The following is a 20,174-nucleotide window of genomic DNA, read 5'->3' on the forward strand; positions in this document are numbered from 1 at the left end:
GGAAGAAAATAATAAGATAGGCCTAAACTGTAATAAGATGTACTTGAAAGATACTATAAATAGCAGGAGACATACCTGGGTTCTAGACTGGTATTTAGGGCAAGCATTTTAGGATTATACATATGGTTAGTGTCAACTTCTACTTAATGTTAAAGCTCAGGCATGTTGCTACATGTTTACTCATTGACTTCAAGTAGAGCATTGTTTATGAATCTGAATAAAAGCCTAATAAAAGTGTATCGCCCCCAGCTTGGGCAGCACTGCTACACTGCTTTTTTGGGCTAAAGGTGTTTGTGACACGTGCATGTGTTCCAATGATGTCATAATTGTCTGTAGGTTCTATGTTGCCTATCAACTTGGCTGTCCTTCAGAAAGTAGATAATACTTGTATTTTCAAACGATTAATAAAAATACTAGCAACAAAACAAACTAAATAGATTTAATCCATTAATATGATATTGCCAGATGGAAGAAAATAACAAGGTAGGCCTAAACTGTAATAAGATATATCTTATAGACTGCTTCAGTGCATTTGGAAAGTATTCAGACCCCTTTACTTTTTACACATTTCATTTTTTACGTTACAGCCTTATTCTAAAATGGATTACATACAACATTTTCCTCATCAATCTACACACAATATCCTATAATGACAAAGCAAAAACAGTTTAGACATTTTTGCAATTTAAAACGGAAAAAACCAGAAATACCTTATTTACATAAGTATTCAAAACCTTTGCTATGAGACTCGAAATTGAGCACCGGTGCATCCTGTTTCCCTTGATCATCCTTGAGGTATTTCTACAACATGATTGGAGTCCACCTGTGGTAAATTCAATTGATTGGACATCTATTGGAAAGGCACATACCTACAGTCCCACAGTTGACAGTGCAAAAATCTATTTTAATTCCAGGTTATAAGGCAACAAAATAGGGAAAATGCCAAGGGGGGTGAATACTTTCGCAAGCCACTGTAAATGGTTCAGTTCACATAAACAGTCATTATTTTCAGTTTGAGAGATCATCCCGGGCTTTGCCCCGTCTGGTGTAGCTGAGATGTCCCTGGAGGACATAGAACAACAAGACTATGATGTTTCTGACACTGAGAGAGTCAGGTAAGGCCACTTACACTCTGTCCAGTTAGATATTTGTGTGGAGATTAAGAGAGAGAGACTAATAAGAGAGAACTTGTTATGGGGCAGGTCAGGCGTCATTCATGGAGTCATTTGTAGGGTCAAGTCCCCAGCCAATCTATTTGAACCGCTCATTATTTGTGGCCATGTATTAACTACTAAGTGAGTCTTTGACATGAAGACAGTGGTTAGATTCTGCCATGGGGACCTGCTCTGATGTTGTTTCCATTCTCTCCTGGTTATGACCATAGAGCCTTGTCCCAGTCTCTAGACATGCCTGTCTGTGTGATGGATGACCACCTGACCTCTGAAGCTGTCAATGAGATGGTAAGTTGACCATGTCATTTCATATTACAACATTAATCCAATAAAATGTTATAGTGATGCTATCATTGGCAATGTTGACGTACCACAACCATCTCTGTTGTGTTGCAGTTGTTTAATTGGCCCAACGTTGCCAATGCTCCTCCACTCTTTAACAGTTAATAATAATTTCAGTATGATATTTGTTGTATATTAAGTTGTATTATTTGCAATATAATTACATTTCTACCAGGAGCAGAGCAATTCTACCAGGAGTAGAGCAACCTCAGTGATGGAAACCACAGAAGAGGGGAAGCTCAACAATGTGGAACATCTGACACTTATGGACTTCCTTCAAAACCTAACTGAGAAGTATGTTCTGTTTTCTTTGGTACTATCACACCTTCAAGGAAATAAGATCAAATTAGAAACTGATCAATCGGGAAAAAAAAATTCATTGCTAGAAAAGTTGTCACATTGCAATTTTGCCAAAACAACTGACACAAAGCAAGTATAACTTCACGATCAGGCAAATAATTAAATAAAAACAATTCTGCCACGCATCCTGATATGACAACATTTATAACAATATTGTTTTCAGGCAATGGAGGGGGATTCGTGAGGGCATGTTTGACCCGGTAAGATCATGTTACTGAAAATTTAATCAGATTACCATGAAAACTCTGCCTAATGTTTAACCTTGTTCATAAGCTTTTGAAAGACGCACTATGCAACATTTTAAAACACTTCTTCTGTTTCTGGAATACAGCTGACAAAACAACAGCTTGCCGGCTTGTGTCTGAGGATTGTCCAGTTTTTATCGGACAAGCTGATGCAGATCATCATCCCAGGTCTTTACGAACTACTGGGCATCCAAGATGCTGCCTCCTCTCCATTGTCACAGAGATCTCTCACAGCGTCACTTACCAGTCTGTTAGACGATAAGACTAACACCAAGTCCCGCGTGAGATTTACTGAGGCTGGTGTACCTAAGAGGCCAGGCAGTCGAAAGTCTTACAATAGCTTTCGCATCCCGACTCCCTACCCTTCCTCCAACTGTATGGAGCAGGAAGAGGAAGAAGAGCAGGAATCACAACTTAAGTTCAAGGAGATTTACCTGACTAAGGGCAGTGGAAGCTACCTGCCCAAGGGGGCCATGAGGTATGTTCTTAAAGGGAAATTTAACAACTTCATATTCATCTCCAGCATCACCATATGTGAAAATTACACATTTCCATGCTTTGTAGTAAACTGTTTCCAATAGTGCTGAGAAATTAGTGCTTTTTGAGGTTGGTTTGGTTTCGATTCAAATATTTAAAAAAGAATCACGGTTTTGGATACTTTTTTTAGACATTGAATGCACTATGGATTATGTGTGTTGAATGCTGTAACAACACATAATAAAACAATGAATAAAAGTCCCATGATGGTAGTGACTGTCCATTACTGTTTATAACTTATCAACCATCATTTACTTTCTCATATAAAATATTCATTTGATGACTTTATTATTTCATTCCAAGTCATCAACTCATCTCTATAGAGCTGCTGCTTATCCTGTCTGACAAAATCACAATTTTAGTAGTTCTTCTAAGTAAATAAGACCTACTTTTATGACCGCTGAACACCGACTGTCAATCACTTAGATCATGTATTTCCAGGTAGAGAATCCTCGCAACGCAACTGCTTTTTATCTCTCTCATGCATTCTCTCGTCTCTCCGTCTCAGTCAATGAGGTTTCCGTATCTGCTCCACACAGAGTGGACAAGCAAGTGGGCGTGCAATGGATTATATTTTCTGTGCTAAACTATGTAGAATATTGGCCTGTTGGAAACTACAACTCCCTACTACATTGCATAGTTAATGCTTGATCTGATTTATCTCTACAGAAACTGAGCATCGAGCTCACAGAAGAAGAAAAAAATGAACTATATGGAATTCAAATAATTGAGCCGACGTCGGTCAATTAGTTGTTTAAAAACGAATTGACCGACGTGTAACAAAAATGTTGGTTAAATGCTCAGCTCTAGATTGTAATGACATCATCAGTGTGCATCGTGTGATTTTAACCAATTATGAGTAGGCATTTCCTACTAATTGGTTGATGATGTCATAGAAAACACTTATCTTCCTCTTTCTTTTTTACTACAAAACATAGAAATGCGTTTTTCACATATGCTGATGTTGGGGTGGTGCTGGAGATGGTGAATATGAAGTTGAAACATTTAGAAATTTCCCTTTAACATTTCTTCAAACTGCCTTGTATTTATGATTGTCCTTGAAGTTATTAGAAGTTACAGTATTTGAAGCTTATAGCAATTTGGATTTTTGTAGAGGATAGATATTGCAAGGATAGATAGATATCTACAGGCCAGTTTCAATACAAATGACTTATACAAAAAAAACATTTGATTGGGCTTTAGAAATTAAGCAGTTAGGCTGACATCACACTAAGGTTTTTTCTCAGAGAAACAGCAGTGTTTTCCTCATTGTTTTCAATGGTACAGATGTATTTGACACACTGAATGTGCATCACAGCCTTACATATTATTTGTTTGACTGTGATGATTTCTGTTTTCAAGGACTCTAACCTCTCTGTCTGATGTGCAGAAGAAAACAACCAACTCTGAGACGCTACAAGTCCTCTTAGGTGTCTCAGAGGACACCCTCGTCACCTGTGTGCAGGACAGCCTGCAAGGTTCTCTCTCCAAACTTGCATGCATGTCCAATTCTCCATCTGGAAGTGCAGGCTCTCCAAAGATGACCCCTGCTGTAATGGCAGAAGTGATTAAAGATGTCAAGTCGGCCTTATCAGTGGTCGTTAAGAGTGCCTCCGCTAGCCAAACCTCTCAAGTGACACCGGTAAAGGGAGACTCACAGACCAAGGTGACTGAGAGCATGGTGAGAGAGCTGGCTGCAAAACTTGAAAAAGTTGACCAAGAGAGCAAGAGTCTAACAGGGCAAGTCATGACCACAATCTCTGACACAATGGTAGCTTTTGTTGAAGAGAACGAACAGAATTTGCTGGAAGATCTGAAGGACAAGATCACATTTTTGGCATCGCATGTTGGCTTCATTGAGGATCTTGATGCCCTGATAAGGAAATACGAGAGCAGCTACAATATTGGTGAATCTGGTTCCTCCTGCACGCTCACATCTAAGAGCATCCAAAAACTCTCCAGCCGGGAGTTTCAAACATCAGCAATACAAGCAGTGAGTGGAGTTCTTGCCAAAAAAGTCAGTAGTTTGAGCTTTCCTAGTTCAGTCATTCAGTCTGAGTTAACAGGTGCTGTATCAGGTCAAACATTGTCTGGCATTTTAAAGACAGAGTCAATTCGCCCAGTGGGCTCAGCAGCGTCAGTAGTTGTTAAGACTTTCGTGTCAGATATGAAGTCCTTGGCTGAATCTGAAGAGAGTCCCCAACAGAAGAGTGCCTGGTCTGCTGCTGTTCACATTTACCACAGCATCCAAAACAGCTTGAAAGATTATTTTGGCAAGCTTCAGAGATTTGCCCTAAAGAGCATGGTCACATCTGATGACAACATCACAAATGCTGAGTTTAAGGAGACAGTTCCACTTCCTTGCTTAGACATGAAATATAGGCCCAGTAAGAGTGAGCCTCAGTTGCCAGAGTCCACTGGTGAAGTTACTTTACAAAGAGGCCTAAGTGAGTGCTCAAAACTTCTTTGGGCACAAACTGAGTCAGAAGAAAGCAAGCTCCTTCTGACAACTTGCACCAAAGAAGTTCTCAGAGCTTCTGGTCTTGTACAAGACTGAGATGTCAAAGGAGGACCCCCTGTACACTGTTGGAGAAAAAGGATCAGACTTCTCTATTGAGAGACAACAATTTGTAGAGGGCGTTCTGGCTCAGCTTGGGGATATCTCCCATTCCAGGGCCTCATCACCAATAGTATATGAGTTCCCCTGTCAAATTGAGGACAGCAGAAGTAAGGCCACGGCTTCTTTGACCAGTCTGTTAGATTGCATGAAAAAACTCTCAAGTGAGGAATTCAAGAGTGACACCACTCAAGCAGTGAGTGAGTTTCTAGTTAAAAAGTCCACCAGTAGCTTAACTAGTGCACAGCCTGCTTATTCTGTAGCATCTAGGTCTTGTTCCGTTCAAAACCAGAGAACCTTGTCAAAGGATATTTGTGCGGATTCTGCTGCCTTTGGCATCATTGACACATTTGTGGAAGACCTGCAGAGCTTGGCGCAACCTGCAGAAGTAGAGGAGAGAGAACCTGACCTCCAGGAAAATGCACAAAAGCGAAAGAGCAGGATCTGGTCTGCTACCACTAGTTTATATAAAAATATTAAGAAGACATTAAAGGGCTTCACCATTCACCGGCGGAGGTCAGACGTGCAGAGAAGAATGTCTAGCCATACACCCACAGAGGACTCTGGACATCTTGTGACTGAGGAGTACCTTGGTTTGGCAAGCCAGAACTTGACGCAAGCTAGTAAGAGTGTGCCTCACTTGCCCAGTTTGAACCAGGAAGTGACTCTACACATGGGTGTCAGCGAGAGTTCAAAACTTCTCTGGACTGAAACAGACGAGGGTCTAATGAACAATAGTACCAAACAGGTCATTTCAACAATCTTGACCTCATGCGAGGATCAGACAATAAATGCACCTTGCTTCTCCACAGTAGGAAAGAAAATATCTGATATGTCCCTTGAGGTCACCATGTTGGTAGGTGGTGTTCTGTCTCAGCTGAAGGACATCTCCTTGTCAAGGTCCCCAACACCATGTGAAGACATGTTTGAACGTCTCCAAGGTTCTACTGAGCGAACCTCTCCAGTAAGTCTAGATTGCAGCACGGCTGCCTCCAAAGGCATTGCATCTTCCCACAGTCTTTCAACAAAGAGCCTCCAAAAACTCTCTAGTCATGAGTTCCAAACCAAAGCTGAGAAAGGAGTGAGTGAGGTCCTCTCTAGATCATTTAACATTGTGGAGGAAGGCACAACAGATAAGTACCTCCAGTCTGTATCTACATCCACCACATCTACTGATATTATACAAACCATGGTGAAAGACCAGCAGGAGCTCACCCAGACCACCCAATCATCTGACATGGTATCTGGAACCTCCCTGCTCACCACTGGACAGGTTTTTGAGAAAAGGATCTGGTCTGTTGCTCGTAACATCTACTACAGTCTGGAAAGTAAGATTACGGAGTTTCTCAGAAAAGATCTTCAAAGATCAGACACAACACTTGGTTCAATCCAAATCTTTACGTATCAAAGCAGTCCTGCATCACAAAGAGCAAGTCTCGGCCATCTTGAGATCAACCAGAGCAGTGTTACACCTGGAGGAAACGTTGCCTGTGTGGACATTCCGCACAAATTACTACCTAAAACCTCTGAGCTCTCAGGATCCATGCTGGAGGATATTGACACGATCCGTTGTAGGAGTGCTGACAGCCAAAATACAAGAAATACCTCTTCTTCACGCTCCTCCATCTCTCTAACACCTACTTCAAAATTAAGGCAGTCGAAATGGCACTTTGCCTTACCCGGGACTCCCATCCCCACTGAGTTTCCTGCTCAGATTGACTTTCCCATTGTTAGAAACACAATCATTGAGGACTTCTTTCACACAGAGGACTTACTTCCTGTAACCTTTGTGGACAAAGTCAGGCAAGCTGCTGGGGTGGTAGTGGACATTATGGTGGAAAGTGTTGAGAACACACAGGAAGATGGACAGGGTGCTTCTCATCTTGACGACCTCCGATCTGCTGTTAGGAAATTGAGAAAAATAATTTCCACTTGGACCATCCACATTTTCAGTCATGAATTGGTGGATAAAGTGATAGCCCTTCAGGACAGCCACAGCACTCCACAGGTCTTAACATTGGAAGCAGCCAAAAGTGCTTCAGACTCCATTCTTTCAAGGCTGAAATGGGGAAAGGAACAATGTGCCATATCCAAGGAGCTCTCCTCTCAGCTTCTCCAGATATTTGCTGAAGAGACAGTGAAGGGCTTCCTGAGACAGTGGTCAGATGAGTATGAAAACATAAACTTTGATGTTTCAGTCCAGAACGATCCAAAGACTACTACTTGCATGGTCATTCTTCAAATGATCACCAAAGCCACTGCTAAATGTTATTTTGAGTCCACTACCAGTGTGGCCACCAGTGACATTGTAGAAGGCGTGTTTGATTTGGAAAGGGATACCATCAGCAGTACTGGAGAGCAGGTCCTCACCTTTAACACAAAGGTTTAGTACACATACATCTTTCATGAATAACACTGCTGTTGACCTTTTATGAGAAATATGATTCTTTGTGTCATGGCATTGCACTGCTTCTTTGCAATTGATATCCTGTACTTTAAGATATCGAAAAAATTTCTGTTTGTTTTAATGTGCCTTTTCCCACCAACCAGGGTTCCAAGAAAGTTAGTAAGAACCTCTGTCCTCAAGAGTCTCTGGAGTACCAGCCTCAGAACATTTCCCCTACTGTGTACTTTACAGGTAAGCCCTGCTGCTGTTTAGGCTGCTGCTCAGTCAAGACTGAGACATTATCCCTTTACCATTCCACTAATTCATTTGGAAAGACATTGTACTCCTCTGAGTTGTTACCTATGACATACTGTACTGTGGGCTGGGTGGTAGCCTAGTGGGTTAAGAGGTTGGGCCAGTAACCGATAGGTTGCTGGTTCAGAATCCCTGAGTTCACGAGGCAATATCTGTCAATGTGCTCTTGAGCTAGGCACTTCATCCTAATTGCTCCTGTAAGTCTCTCTGGATAACAGTGTCTGATAAATTAGTTAAAATGTAAATTGATGGCATGCTGGATGGTCTTTCGTTGCAGAGACGATGACAACATCTCATGGCTCCTTTTCTCCAGAGGGAATTTATGATATCGCATCGTCCTTCCCACTTGAAGAGAAGAGTCACAAACCCTCCCTTTTCACCAGATTGTCTAGATCCATCACGAAAGGCTTTCTCAGCCCATTCAAATCTTCAAGGAAAACCAAATTATTTAAATAAATTCCTCATTATAAACAACGAGAGCATTCATTTGTTCAGATGAGAATCTAATCGTATTGGTCACATACGCAGAAAACAACTGTGAGATCCTTTATTACGAGCACATTCCCAACAATGCAGAGTTAAAAAAGTAAGAAAATATTTTCTAAATAGTAACACAATAACAATAACAAGGCTATATACAAGGAGTACCAGTACCGAGTCAATGTGCATGGGTGCGAGGTAGTTGAGGTAATACAGTATGTCCATGTAGGTAAGGGTAAAAGTGACTAGGCAATCAGGATAGATAATAAACACAGTAGCAGCAGCTAGTGTGAAAGTCGGTCAGTGTCACAGTGAATGTGTGGGTAGAGTGTAGTGAGTGTGCATCGAGCCAATTCAAGAGAGTCAGTGGAAAACAATTAGAAAAATACATCAGTAACAAAGGGGGTCAATGCAAATAGTGCAGGTGGCCATTTAATTAACATTCAGCAGTCTGATGACTTGGGGGTAGAAGCTGTTCAGCAGTCTAATGACTTGGGGGTAGAAGCTGTTCAGCAGTCTAACGACTTGGGGGTAGAAGCTGTTCAGCAGTTTTATGAGTTGGGGGTAGAAGCTGTTCAGCAGTCTAATGACTTGGGGGTAGAAGCTGTTCAGCAGTCTAATGACTTGGGGGTAGAAGCTGTTCAGCAGTCTAATGACTTGGGGGTAGAAGCTATTCAGCAGTCTAATGACTTGGGGCTGTTCAGCAGTCTAATGACTTGGGGGTAGAAGCTGTTCAGCAGTCGTATGGCTTGGGGGTAGAAGCTGTTCAGCAGTCGTATGGCTTGGGGGTAGAAGCTGTTCAGCAGTCGTATGGCTTGGGGGTAGAAGCTGTTCAGCAGTCTAATGACCAGGATCCTGGTGTCTACCCAATGTGCTGAGCACTCCTCCTGGCCAGAGTCCGCGCTACATTCAGCTGCTACAACCATGGTCTCTGTGTGAATGCACTGTTAGAGAGTCAATCAACCAGAACAAGGTTAGGAGACCAAATCTGTGTCCTAGCATTGTGAAATACTGTATATGTAATGGCCTCAATACATTAATGAAGCGCCCTTACATCCTATCCTCTCCCCATACGGAAACAACTTGTTAGGGTGAACCAATAAGACACTATATACCTTCTAAGCATGATAGTTGGCTGATGATTTGTTTCAGGACTTGTTAGGGTAAACCAATAACAGCTTCTAACCCCAAGTCATAAGACTGCTGAACAATTAATCAAATGGCCACCGGACAATTTCAACTGTTTTATTATTTGTTACTTTAGTTTATTAGGTAAATATTCTCTTAACTCTTCTTGAACTGCACTGTTTGTTAAGGGCTTGTAAGTAAAGTATTTCACGGAAAGATCTACACTTGTTGTATTCAGCGCATGTGACAAATAAAGTTTGATTTGATTTGACTATGTACCTTCTAAGCATGATGGTTGGCTCATGATTTGTTTGTACTGAAATCTATTCAGGGAGGTCAAGGGTATATCATAGGCAGTGATGTAGTGGTAAAACCATTGACTGGTAAATGCTGATTGCCGTTCAGGATTAAAGAAGTAACGCTCCCTCTACTTTCAATGCATCTTCCACAAAAGGTGGGTAAATGCTTGAACAAAATAAAATAAAAAGTGTGTAAACAGCTTTTACATGTGTTCCCACCACCACTGATTATAGGAGGCTTCTTCTGACAGTATTCACACCTTTCATAAGAAACCTCCAGAGAAATATTCATATTCACCGTAGCTGTCATTTAAACTTGGACTAACCTGGCCAAGGCCAAACAGTATATGGCGTTTTCTCTGGGTGTGCGGTCGCAGTGGAGAGAAAAGGCCTCCAGTGAGGTGGTGAGTATCTGGGCGGAGTTTGGCGAGGCAAACACAGGTCTGAGATTGGTGTCTCTGGAAATGGGTGGGAGCGGGACTCTGCTCCTCCATTGGTTGCTGTTCTGATCCCCACTCTCATCCTCCACATCCCCTCTTCTTCTCTCTTTCATCCCTCGTGGCCACAGGGTGTAGCTTCGGTAGTTGAAGAGGTTTATCCTGGGATGCCAGGGAGCGGAGCGGGCAGGATACATGAGATGGGCAGTTGATGGGGGTCAAACGTCGAGAGGCTGTGGACATCACCCTAATACCCGCCTTGGCCTCACTCCTGGGCTTGGAGGACATCTTGGGGAGGGTGAAGCCGTCCACCAGGGCCGTGTCGCCCACCCTGGTCCTGAACGGAGCCGTGTTGAGGCCCATGCAGTGCCTGGATGCTGCCCTCCTCTGCCCCAGCCTCACCCAGCCCTTTATCTGGAGGTATGTCCGCATGGGCAGGGCCATACCTGGGAGGACCACCACAGAGCACAGCTTGGTGGCCAGGTGACGCACACACTCTCTGTGGCCGTACTGGAGGGCGATCCTCAGGGGGTCACGACCCTGGGGATCCTGACAGGCAAGGGTCAGAACGCTGCTGGCGATGAAGAGTTTGAGGATGGTGAGCTGGCCGCGCTCGATGGAGGCGACAGCGGGACACTTGGTGACGTCGGGGTGGGCCGTCTGGTGGCACCACTCACGGTAAGGGTGAACCCCCACCGGCTCAATGACACGCACCCCCCTCTCCAGCAGCCAGCCGGCCAGGTCCAGGTGGCCCAGAGAAGCAGCGATGTAGAGTGCCACCCGGAGCTGGAACCTGGATTAATACAGAATCAATGTATTTATAACACGTTTCAAGTTTTTTTTGTCAAGTTCACAAGATACAGTGGGTTATAAAACAGTACAGTAAAAAGCTTACTTGCAAACTCTTTCCCACAATGCAGTATTAAATATCAGGGTAAGAGAAAAAACATATGAAGGAAAAAACACGAGAATATAAGCTACATACAGGGTCAGTACCATTATTGTAAGCTATATACAGGGTCAGTACTATCATTGTAAGCTATATACAGGGTCAGTACTATCATTGTAAGCTATATACAGGGTCAGTACTATCATTGTAAGCTACATACAGGGTCAGTACTATCATTGTAAGCTATATACAGGGTCAGTACTATCATTGTAAGCTATATACAGGGTCAGTACTATCATTGTAAGCTATATACAGGGTCAGTACTATCAATGTAAGCTATATACAGGGTCAGTACTATCATTGTAAGCTACAGTGCCTTGCGAAAGTATTCGGCCCCCTTGAACTTTGCGACCTTTTGCCACATTTCAGGCTTCAAACATAAAGATATAAAACTGTATTTTTTTGTGAAGAATCAACAACAAGTGGGACACAATCATGAAGTGGAACGACATTTATTGGATATTTCAAACTTTTTTAACAAATCAAAAACGGAAAAATTGGGCGTGCAAAATTATTCAGCCCCTTTACTTTCAGTGCAGCAAACTCTCTCCAGAAGTTCAGTGAGGATCTCTGAATGATCCAATGTTGACCTAAATGACTAATGATGATAAATACAATCCACCTGTGTGTAATCAAGTCTCCGTATAAATGCACCTGCACTGTGATAGTCTCAGAGGTCCGTTAAAAGCGCAGAGAGCATCATGAAGAACAAGGAACACACCAGGCAGGTCCGAGATACTGTTGTGAAGAAGTTTAAAGCCGGATTTGGATACAAAAAGATTTCCCAAGCTTTAAACATCCCAAGGAGCACTGTGCAAGCGATAATATTGAAATGGAAGGAGTATCAGACCACTGCAAATCTACCAAGACCTGGCCGTCCCTCTAAACTTTCAGCTCATACAAGGAGAAGACTGATCAGAGATGCAGCCAAGAGGCCCATGATCACTCTGGATGAACTGCAGAGATCTACAGCTGAGGTGGGAGACTCTGTCCATAGGACAACAATCAGTCATATATTGCACAAATCTGGCCTTTATGGAAGAGTGGCAAGAAGAAAGCCATTTCTTAAAGATATCCATAAAAAGTGTTGTTTAAATTTTGCCACAAGCCACCTGGGAGACACACCAAACATGTGGAAGAAGGTGCTCTGGTCAGATGAAACCAAAATTGAACTTTTTGGCAACAATGCAAAACGTTATGTTTGGCGTAAAAGCAACACAGCTCATCACCCTGAACACACCATCCCCACTGTCAAACATGGTGGTGGCAGCATCATGGTTTGGGCCTGTTTTTCTTCAGCAGGGACAGGGAAGAGGGTTAAAATTGATGGGAAGATGGATGGAGGCAAATACAGGACCATTCTGGAAGAAAACCTGATGGAGTCTGCAAAAGACCTGAGACTGGGACGGAGATTTGTCTTCCAACAAGACAATGATCCAAAACATAAAGCAAAATCTACAATGGAATGGTTCAAAAATAAACATATCCAGGTGTTAGAATGGCCAAGTCAAAGTCCAGACCTGAATCCAATTGAGAATCTGTGGAAAGAACTGAAAACTGCTGTTCACAAATGCTCTCCATCCAACCTCACTGAGCTCGAGCTGTTTTGCAAGGAGGAATGGGAAAAAATGTCAGTCTCTCGATGTGCAAAACTGATAGAGACATACCCCAAGCGACGTACAGCTGTAATCGCAGCAAAAGGTGGCGCTACAAAGTATTAACTTAAGGGGGCTGAATAATTTTGCACGCCCAATTTTTCAGTTTTTGATTTGTTAAAAAAGTTTGAAATATCCAATAAATGTCGTTCCACTTCATGATTGTGTCCCACTTGTTGTTGATTCTTCACAAAAAAATACAGTTTTATATCTTTGTTTGAAGCCTGAAATGTGGCAAAAGGTCGCAAAGTTCAAGGGGGCCGAATACTTTCGTAAGGCACTGTATATACAGGGTCAGTACTATCATTGTAAGCTATATACAGGGTCAGTACTATCATTGTAAGCTATATACAGGGTCAGTACTATCATTGTAAGCTATATACAGGGTCAGTACCATCATTGTAAGCTATATACAGGGTCAGTACTATCATTGTAAGCTATATACAGGGTCAGTACTATCATTGTAAGCTATATACAGGGTCAGCACTATCATTGTAAGCTATATACAGGGTCAGTACTATCATTGTAAGCTATATACAGGGTCAGCACTATCATTGTAAGCTATATACAGGGTCAGTACCATCATTGTAAGCTATATACAGGGTCAGTACTATCATTGTAAGCTATATACAGGGTCAGTACTATCATTGTAAGCTATATACAGGGTCAGTACTATCATTGTAAGCTATATACAGGGTCAGTACTATCATTGTAAGCTATATACAGGGTCAGCACTATCATTGTAAGCTATATACAGGGTCAGTACCATCATTGTAAGCTATATACAGGGTCAGTACCATCATTGTAAGCTATATACAGGGTCAGTACTATCATTGTAAGCTATATACAGGGTCAGTACCATTATTGTAAGCTATATACAGGGTCAGTACCATTATTGTAAGCTATATACAGGGTCAGTACCATTATTGTAAGATATATACAGAGTCAGTACCATTATTGTAAGCTATATACAGGGTCAGTACTATCATTGTAAGCTATATAAAGGTTCAGTACCATCACTGTTGATAGTAAGTCTATCATACAGTTCAGTGTGTAGATGTGTATTCTGACCTCATCACAGGTCTCTCCCTAGACAGGTGTCGTTGGACGGTCAGTCTGTGTCCCAGGAAGCAGCCTCTGAGGAACTCCGCCCACCCATCCCAGGTGTCCAACCGTAGAGTAGCCCCTGGGAGACAGAGACACATGCAGGTTGTCCTCCTGGTTTCCATGAACCAAGAATGTGTTCCATACAGTCCATTTGTCTCTGTGTTACATCCATAAGGTGTTGAGCCAGAGGACCATTGATCTCCTGCACAAGGAAGGCCATACCCAGGTCAATGGCGTAGTCGTGCAGCCGGTTGCAGTCGTAGAGTTGCAGGCCGGTGGGAGAGCTCAGTCTGAAGGAGCTGACGGGAAGCCCACACTGCTGGGACACCAGGGTCATGAGCCTGGCCACAGACGTACTCAGGAGAAACACAGTGCCCGAGACTGAGAGGGTCTCCCCCGTCACGGCACTGAACACACGCACCACCGGCTCCCGCTGAAGTATAAGACCATGGACATACAGTAAATTCACTTGTTTTACATAAATACCTATGTTGTGTTTATACACCGAGTAAACAAAACATTATGAACACCTGTTCTTTCCATGACAAAGACTGACCAGGTGAATCCAGGTGAAAGCTATGATTCCTGAATGATGTCACTTGTTAAATCCACTTCAGTGTAGATGAAGGGGAGCGGACAGGTTAAAGAAGGATTTTTAAGCCTTGAGACAATTGAGGCATAGATTGTGTATGTGTGCCATTCAGAGGGTGAATGGGCAAGACAAAATATTTAAGTGCCTTTGAACGGGGTAGTAGGTGCCAGGTGCACCGGTTTGTGTCAAGAACTGCAATGCTGCTGGGGTTTTTCACACTCAACAGTTTCCTGTGTGTATCATGAATGGTCCACCACCCAAAGAACATCCAGCCAACTTGGCACAACTGTTGGAAGCATTGGAGTCAACATGGGCCAGCATCCCTGGGGAACGCTTTCAAACACCTAGTAGAGTCCATGCCCCAACGAATTGAGGCTGTTCTGATGGCAGAAGGCGGGGTGCAACTCAATATTAGGAAGGTGTTTCTAATGTTTGGTACACTCAGTATATATAATTACAGGGGTAAGATGAAGTGGCTCCTTTGCACTGATCTTAGGTCTGGTTTGTGTTTTTACTGCTAATGGTAAAGGTTAGGATTTGGTGAGAGTAAACTGATCCTAGATCTGTGCCCAAGGGCAATTTCTATCCAGAGACAAATCAAAGGTCCATGCTATTTAAACTTAGAATCTACCACCATCTCGTGGCTCAAATTTGGAACAACATTTTCTAATTCATGTGCTGTACTGAGTTTTGTTCTATCACATTGAACACGAATCTGGGTGCAGATTAATTTGTTAACAGAAATATTATGAAAATGTTTTTCAATGAACCCAAAGGGCCTCTTCTTCTCCTACTATACGGCCTGCTGTGCTCTACTGTACTCTACTGTACTCTGTCTGCTGTACTCTGCTGTACTCTGTCTGCTCTACTGTACTATACACCACTGGGTATACAGACTCTTCAGATACTGTTAGCGAACACCAGACTGAGGTCGAGGCGATTACATGGGGAAAAGGTTTATGACTGTAAGGGTGTTTGGTACAAAGGCAACACTACATCGGGCCACATTTCAGCTCTATCCCAGGTCAACCATACAATACTATAGATTTCCACTCTAGTCAACCAGCGAGAAGGAGAGACAGACAGAAGGTCTGGCTTTGACTATGTCAATGATGGGATGTGTAAGTAAGGAACACAAATAAACATTATTCTGATGGTTAAATGTGTACTTAGATACATAACCACTCTCCTCTGTTAGCAAATCTTCCACAGAACTTTGTGGAACAGAGTGAGTTCTGTCCCTGTCTGGCTCTGGACATGTACCCAGGGACCTCTGTACAACAACACTTCACACTCACGAAGCAGTGTTCTTACTAACCAATCACTCTACCATAACCATGGTCTCGGTATAAAGCAGTGTCCTTACTAACCAATCACTCTACCATAACCATGGTCTTGGTTGAGCAAGGTCAATATTACTTTAAGTCTCAAGCAGGGTGACCTCAACATACTATATATCACCATACTATACAGTGGGGCAAAAAAGTATTTAGTCAGCCACCAATTGTGCAAGTTCTCCCACTTAAAAAGATGAGAGAGGCTTGTAATTTTCATCATAGGTACACTTCAACTATGACAGACAAAATGAGAAACAAAATCCAGAAAAATCACATTGTAGGATTTTTTATGAATTTGTTTGCAAATTATGGTGGAAAATAAGTATTTGGTCACCTACAAACAAGCAAGATTTCTGGCTCTCACAGACCTGAAACTTCTTCTTTAAGAGGCTCCTCTGTCCTCCACCCGTTACCTGTATTAATGGCACCTGTTTGAATGAACTAAATCACCTAATCATACTATATAACCATACTATATAACCATACTATATAATCATACTATATCACCATACTATATATTACCACACTCTATATCACCATAATATATATAATCATACTATATAACCATACTATTTAACCATACAATATATCACCACACTATATATCACCATGCTATATATATCACCATACTATATATCACCACACTATATCTGAAACACTTTATGTTAATGATAGTATGAAGCTGTTTCAAGCAATAGCCAGCTCACTTTGATATGCATTTTCAAGCACGGGTAGAAACAGCTAGGTGTTCGGCTGGTACCTTCAGCAGGCAGCAGATGGCACTGCTAGGGGTGATGCCAACGTCTGTCAGGACCCAGCTGTCCCGAAGGATGGCACCAGCATAGCTCAGCTCCCGGAAGTGCCTCACCTACTTGTCGTCTGACAGTTGCACGTGGAAGTAATCCTGCCAGAGGAAGAAGATTGGAAACACAATGAGCCGTAATTGAGTGTCCCATACAATCAGAGTGAGAGGGCTCAACACTGATGGAGCCGTAATGGAGGGTGTTCCACCCAGACAGATGTCAATGTTTACCATACAATAATTGTAAACGTGTCCAATTGTGTACAATTAAGAAATAAGGCCCAAGGAGGTGTGGTATATGGCCAATATACCACGGCCAAGGGCTGTTCTTAGGCACAACGCAACGCGGAGGTATATTGGCCATAAACCACAAACCCCCAAGGTGACTTCTTTTTTTTCTCTTCAATTTAGTGTTATCCAATTGGTAGTTACAATCTTGTCCCATTGCTACAACTCCCCTATGGACTTGGGTGCACACATATAGAAGGTGCAAACATGGAGAACATTTTTAGTAGCCTAGGGTCCGGGAAAGTGTTGGCCTTTTTAAAACCGCATTTCGTGCAATTCTACATAATTTTACATGACTGGAGACTTTGGGATTATCTTTTTTAAATCCGCAGAAATGATCGAAATGGCAGGCTACTTTGACACTGGCAAACTTAATACTGAGCTCAATAAAAACAACCTTGTCTTGAATCCATCAATAGCCTATAGGCCTAGGTTTGTGGAGAAACATATAGTAGGCTACAATATGAGGAGGAAATTAGTCCTAAAAATGCTTTCCAGTTTCACTGACTCACCCAATGATACGCAGCTCACTCGCTGGAGATTGTCGATGCGCTCGTGTCAAAAGCCTATCTCTCCCTCTCTCTGTTTTGTAAAAACAATGTTTGGGAGTTGATCAAATATTTTGGTAGTCTACAGCATAGTCTTATCTTTTCAGCAAGAGTCATTGCTTTTCAACCTGTGTTTTCCCTCGATTGTATTTGAAATATTGCAAAAGGCCTGTTTTGTCTGCGTGCTGTTTTTTCACTGACAGATTTGCCTCGCGTTCCCGACTGTAGGCTATTCTTTGTTATTGGGTTACAATCCGCAGCTAGGCTATTTTAAAAAGAAGCTATTGGTCTTCTGTATGTAAATTATAGGGCTTCTCATGACGTATTAGGCTATTCTGAATGATTTAATTTATTTCTGAACAGACAGCAGTAATTCCGTAACTTTAGAAAATTCCTCCAGAACCCTTCATGCAGCTATGATTCTATAAGGAAACAAATGATGAAGTGCAACTCTGGAGAGATGAGGGGGCAGGATAATTGACGAAGAGGCAACTCGAATGAACTTTGATCGCTTTTATTATAATTGTTACATAGCAAAAAGTGAAAATGATTTTTCATGGCACGAGAGGTACCTGGATTCGGCCAAATAGGTTCCGGAATAAAACAGTAGGAACGGTGCCGGATCCTGTTCTGGCATGATCCTGCTCAAATTAAGCACTGATTTGAAGTACCTAGGCCTCTACCTGCTGAGTACAAAGATTATTAAACTAGATTCAGTGGGCTTGTCATTCACAGTACTGATGAAAAATCAAGTATAGTTGATCTAAATGTGGGTATACGAGGCCATCTAGTGGTCACCGGATTTAAAAAAAAATCCATGCAAGCTATCTTTGCACTAGCATGCGATGCCATATATTTGACGCAGGTATTTATTATTCAACAAGGATAGTCATTGACCCGGACAAAATATAATTGTATGAGCTATGCCTCTGTGTACCGGCGTTGTTGCACCCCTCTACTGTCTGACTTGGTGGGGCGATCTCGTTCTGCATGCCTGCCTCACTTATATTCATATTCATGTGTCGTCATGCATTTGTGCATGCACGCTTTTAACGGTCATATCCGTCTTGCTAGCTAACTTAGCTAGCTCATCAACCAGTATTTTATTCGCTTTTTCTGCACGATAGCACTTATTAAAGCCTTGAAACTCATAGGGACCTCACTGTTGCCACGGGTCATCGAGCTAGCCCTTATTTGGCAGCAGGGTTGCATCGGTTTCCACTGGTTTTGACAGCTTGTTAGGCTGGCTAGCTAGGTAGCTAATTCGCTAACGCGAACTGTTTATCACGTAGCAGCCTATGCTGACTAGCGTCGCTAGCAACTAGCTAACATAGATAAAGTTTAGTCGTGGGTCCACAAAATCAAACAAATGGTACTGACCTGATGACAAAATCATATTTCGAAAATGTAGTAGCTATTTATGTTGTTGTTGTTTAATGACATTTAACTATCGGTATGTATCTAATCCGGTTTCGGCATGAGAAAAGTATTAATCGCAAATTCCAGCACTAACGGATACCGGGAAATAGAAATAAGAGAACCGGTCACGAATGCGGAGCCACGCCCTAAAATATCATGTGACCACAAGGCGTTTGTGACACATTCATGCGTTCCAATATTGTCATAATTGTCTGTAGGTTCTAAATTGCTTATGAGCTTGGCTGCCCTTCAGAAAGTAGCTGATTCTTGTACTCTACAGCTGTATTTTCCTACAGTTAATAATAATACTAGCAACAAAACAGATTTCATTCCTTAAAATGATATTGCCAGATGGAAGAAAATAATAAGGTAGGCCTAAACTGTAATAAGATATACCTTAAAGACTGCTTGTGTTTAATCCTGAATCCAGTTGCCCCTCTTGTACTGGGATAAAACAATAGGCAAGCCATGAACCTTATGGAGGAGTGCATGTGTTTTGCAGACACACCTGGGTTCTAGACTGGCTGAGGTAAACATTTTAGGAAAGCCTGGGTTTTTTAATCCCGGTGAAAGCAGATATGTCAAAGTTTGTCAATGTCATGTTGCCCTTCTATTTAGATGAAACTAGCGAAAAGGATCATTTTGCTTCTCTTAATCCACATTTTCTAGCAAAAAAACATGTTCATGCTTTAGGGCTGGTGGGCTGCATATATATTGGTAAAATATAAAGTGTGTGTGTGTGTGTGGGGGGGGGGGGGGGGGGGGGGCGTAGTGGATATAATGGGGTATAGGCCTAACTGTTGTTTTGAGGGTGAAACTTAAATCACAGGATGATGTCATCATTGTAAACTAAATTCAGCATAGCCAAACCTTGTATAAAATAGGTTGAATTTGTACCTTTGAAACCATGTCAGATTTTCAACATTATATACACTTTCAGAAAAAAACAATAGGCAGCACCTCAGCCCGGGATCGAACCCCATCCAGGGTTTTAACTACACCCAGCCCTGCTTAGCTTTAATATGTCACTGACTACTACCAATATGCTATTGTGAGAATGATTATTGAGAGATCTCTTAATAACAAAATATATTCAGTGTTAATATCGAAGTCATTCTAAGGGGTAGGTTTGACAAAGCAAATGAGTGAGTGAGTCTTT

The 20,174-nt window shown here is 42.1% G+C and overlaps 3 protein-coding genes across 6 annotated transcripts in view; 2 read left to right on the top strand and 1 right to left on the bottom strand.

The window, feature by feature from the left end:
* Positions 1 to 1,056: 1,056 nt before the first annotated feature.
* The window catches only part of LOC116373944 (uncharacterized), a 28,232-nt gene continuing 9,114 nt past the window's right edge, over positions 1,057 to 20,174 (top strand). The window contains exon 1 of the mRNA XM_031822401.1: positions 1,057 to 1,115. Within this exon, the coding sequence (XP_031678261.1) occupies positions 1,057 to 1,115 (59 nt within the window). The remainder of the gene's footprint in view (positions 1,116 to 20,174) is intronic.
* LOC116373945 (uncharacterized) lies at positions 1,389 to 8,561 on the top strand. Of its 2 annotated transcripts, XM_031822403.1 has the most exons (6): positions 1,389 to 1,460; positions 1,690 to 1,808; positions 2,038 to 2,074; positions 2,206 to 2,287; positions 7,824 to 7,911; positions 8,252 to 8,561. In XM_031822403.1, the coding sequence occupies exons 1-5, from the start codon at positions 1,407 to 1,409 to the stop codon at positions 7,838 to 7,840; spliced, it is 309 nt and encodes a 102-aa protein (XP_031678263.1). In that variant the 5' UTR covers positions 1,389 to 1,406; the 3' UTR covers positions 7,841 to 7,911; positions 8,252 to 8,561. The 2 variants fall into 2 exon arrangements, with proteins under 2 accessions (XP_031678263.1, XP_031678262.1); XM_031822402.1 differs by lacking the exons at positions 1,389 to 1,460; positions 1,690 to 1,808; positions 2,038 to 2,074; positions 2,206 to 2,287 and adding an exon at positions 5,493 to 7,656 and having other exon boundaries at positions 8,252 to 8,551.
* On the bottom strand, positions 9,773 to 19,722 carry LOC116373946 (protein ANKUB1-like). 3 transcript variants are annotated; one of them, XM_031822405.1, is made up of 6 exons: positions 18,977 to 19,722; positions 17,561 to 17,630; positions 16,666 to 16,862; positions 14,252 to 14,462; positions 13,994 to 14,108; positions 9,773 to 11,111 (listed from the first exon to the last, which is right to left on the bottom strand). In XM_031822405.1, the coding sequence occupies exons 3-6, from the start codon at positions 16,675 to 16,677 to the stop codon at positions 10,400 to 10,402; spliced, it is 1,050 nt and encodes a 349-aa protein (XP_031678265.1). In that variant the 5' UTR covers positions 16,678 to 16,862; positions 17,561 to 17,630; positions 18,977 to 19,722; the 3' UTR covers positions 9,773 to 10,399. The 3 variants fall into 3 exon arrangements, with proteins under 3 accessions (XP_031678265.1, XP_031678264.1, XP_031678266.1); XM_031822404.1 differs by lacking the exon at positions 17,561 to 17,630; XM_031822406.1 differs by lacking the exon at positions 18,977 to 19,722 and having other exon boundaries at positions 16,719 to 16,862; positions 17,561 to 18,943.

This window comes from Oncorhynchus kisutch, linkage group LG4 (assembly GCF_002021735.2).
Source record: "Oncorhynchus kisutch isolate 150728-3 linkage group LG4, Okis_V2, whole genome shotgun sequence".
In the NCBI taxonomy this organism is placed as follows: Eukaryota; Metazoa; Chordata; class Actinopteri; order Salmoniformes; family Salmonidae; genus Oncorhynchus; species Oncorhynchus kisutch.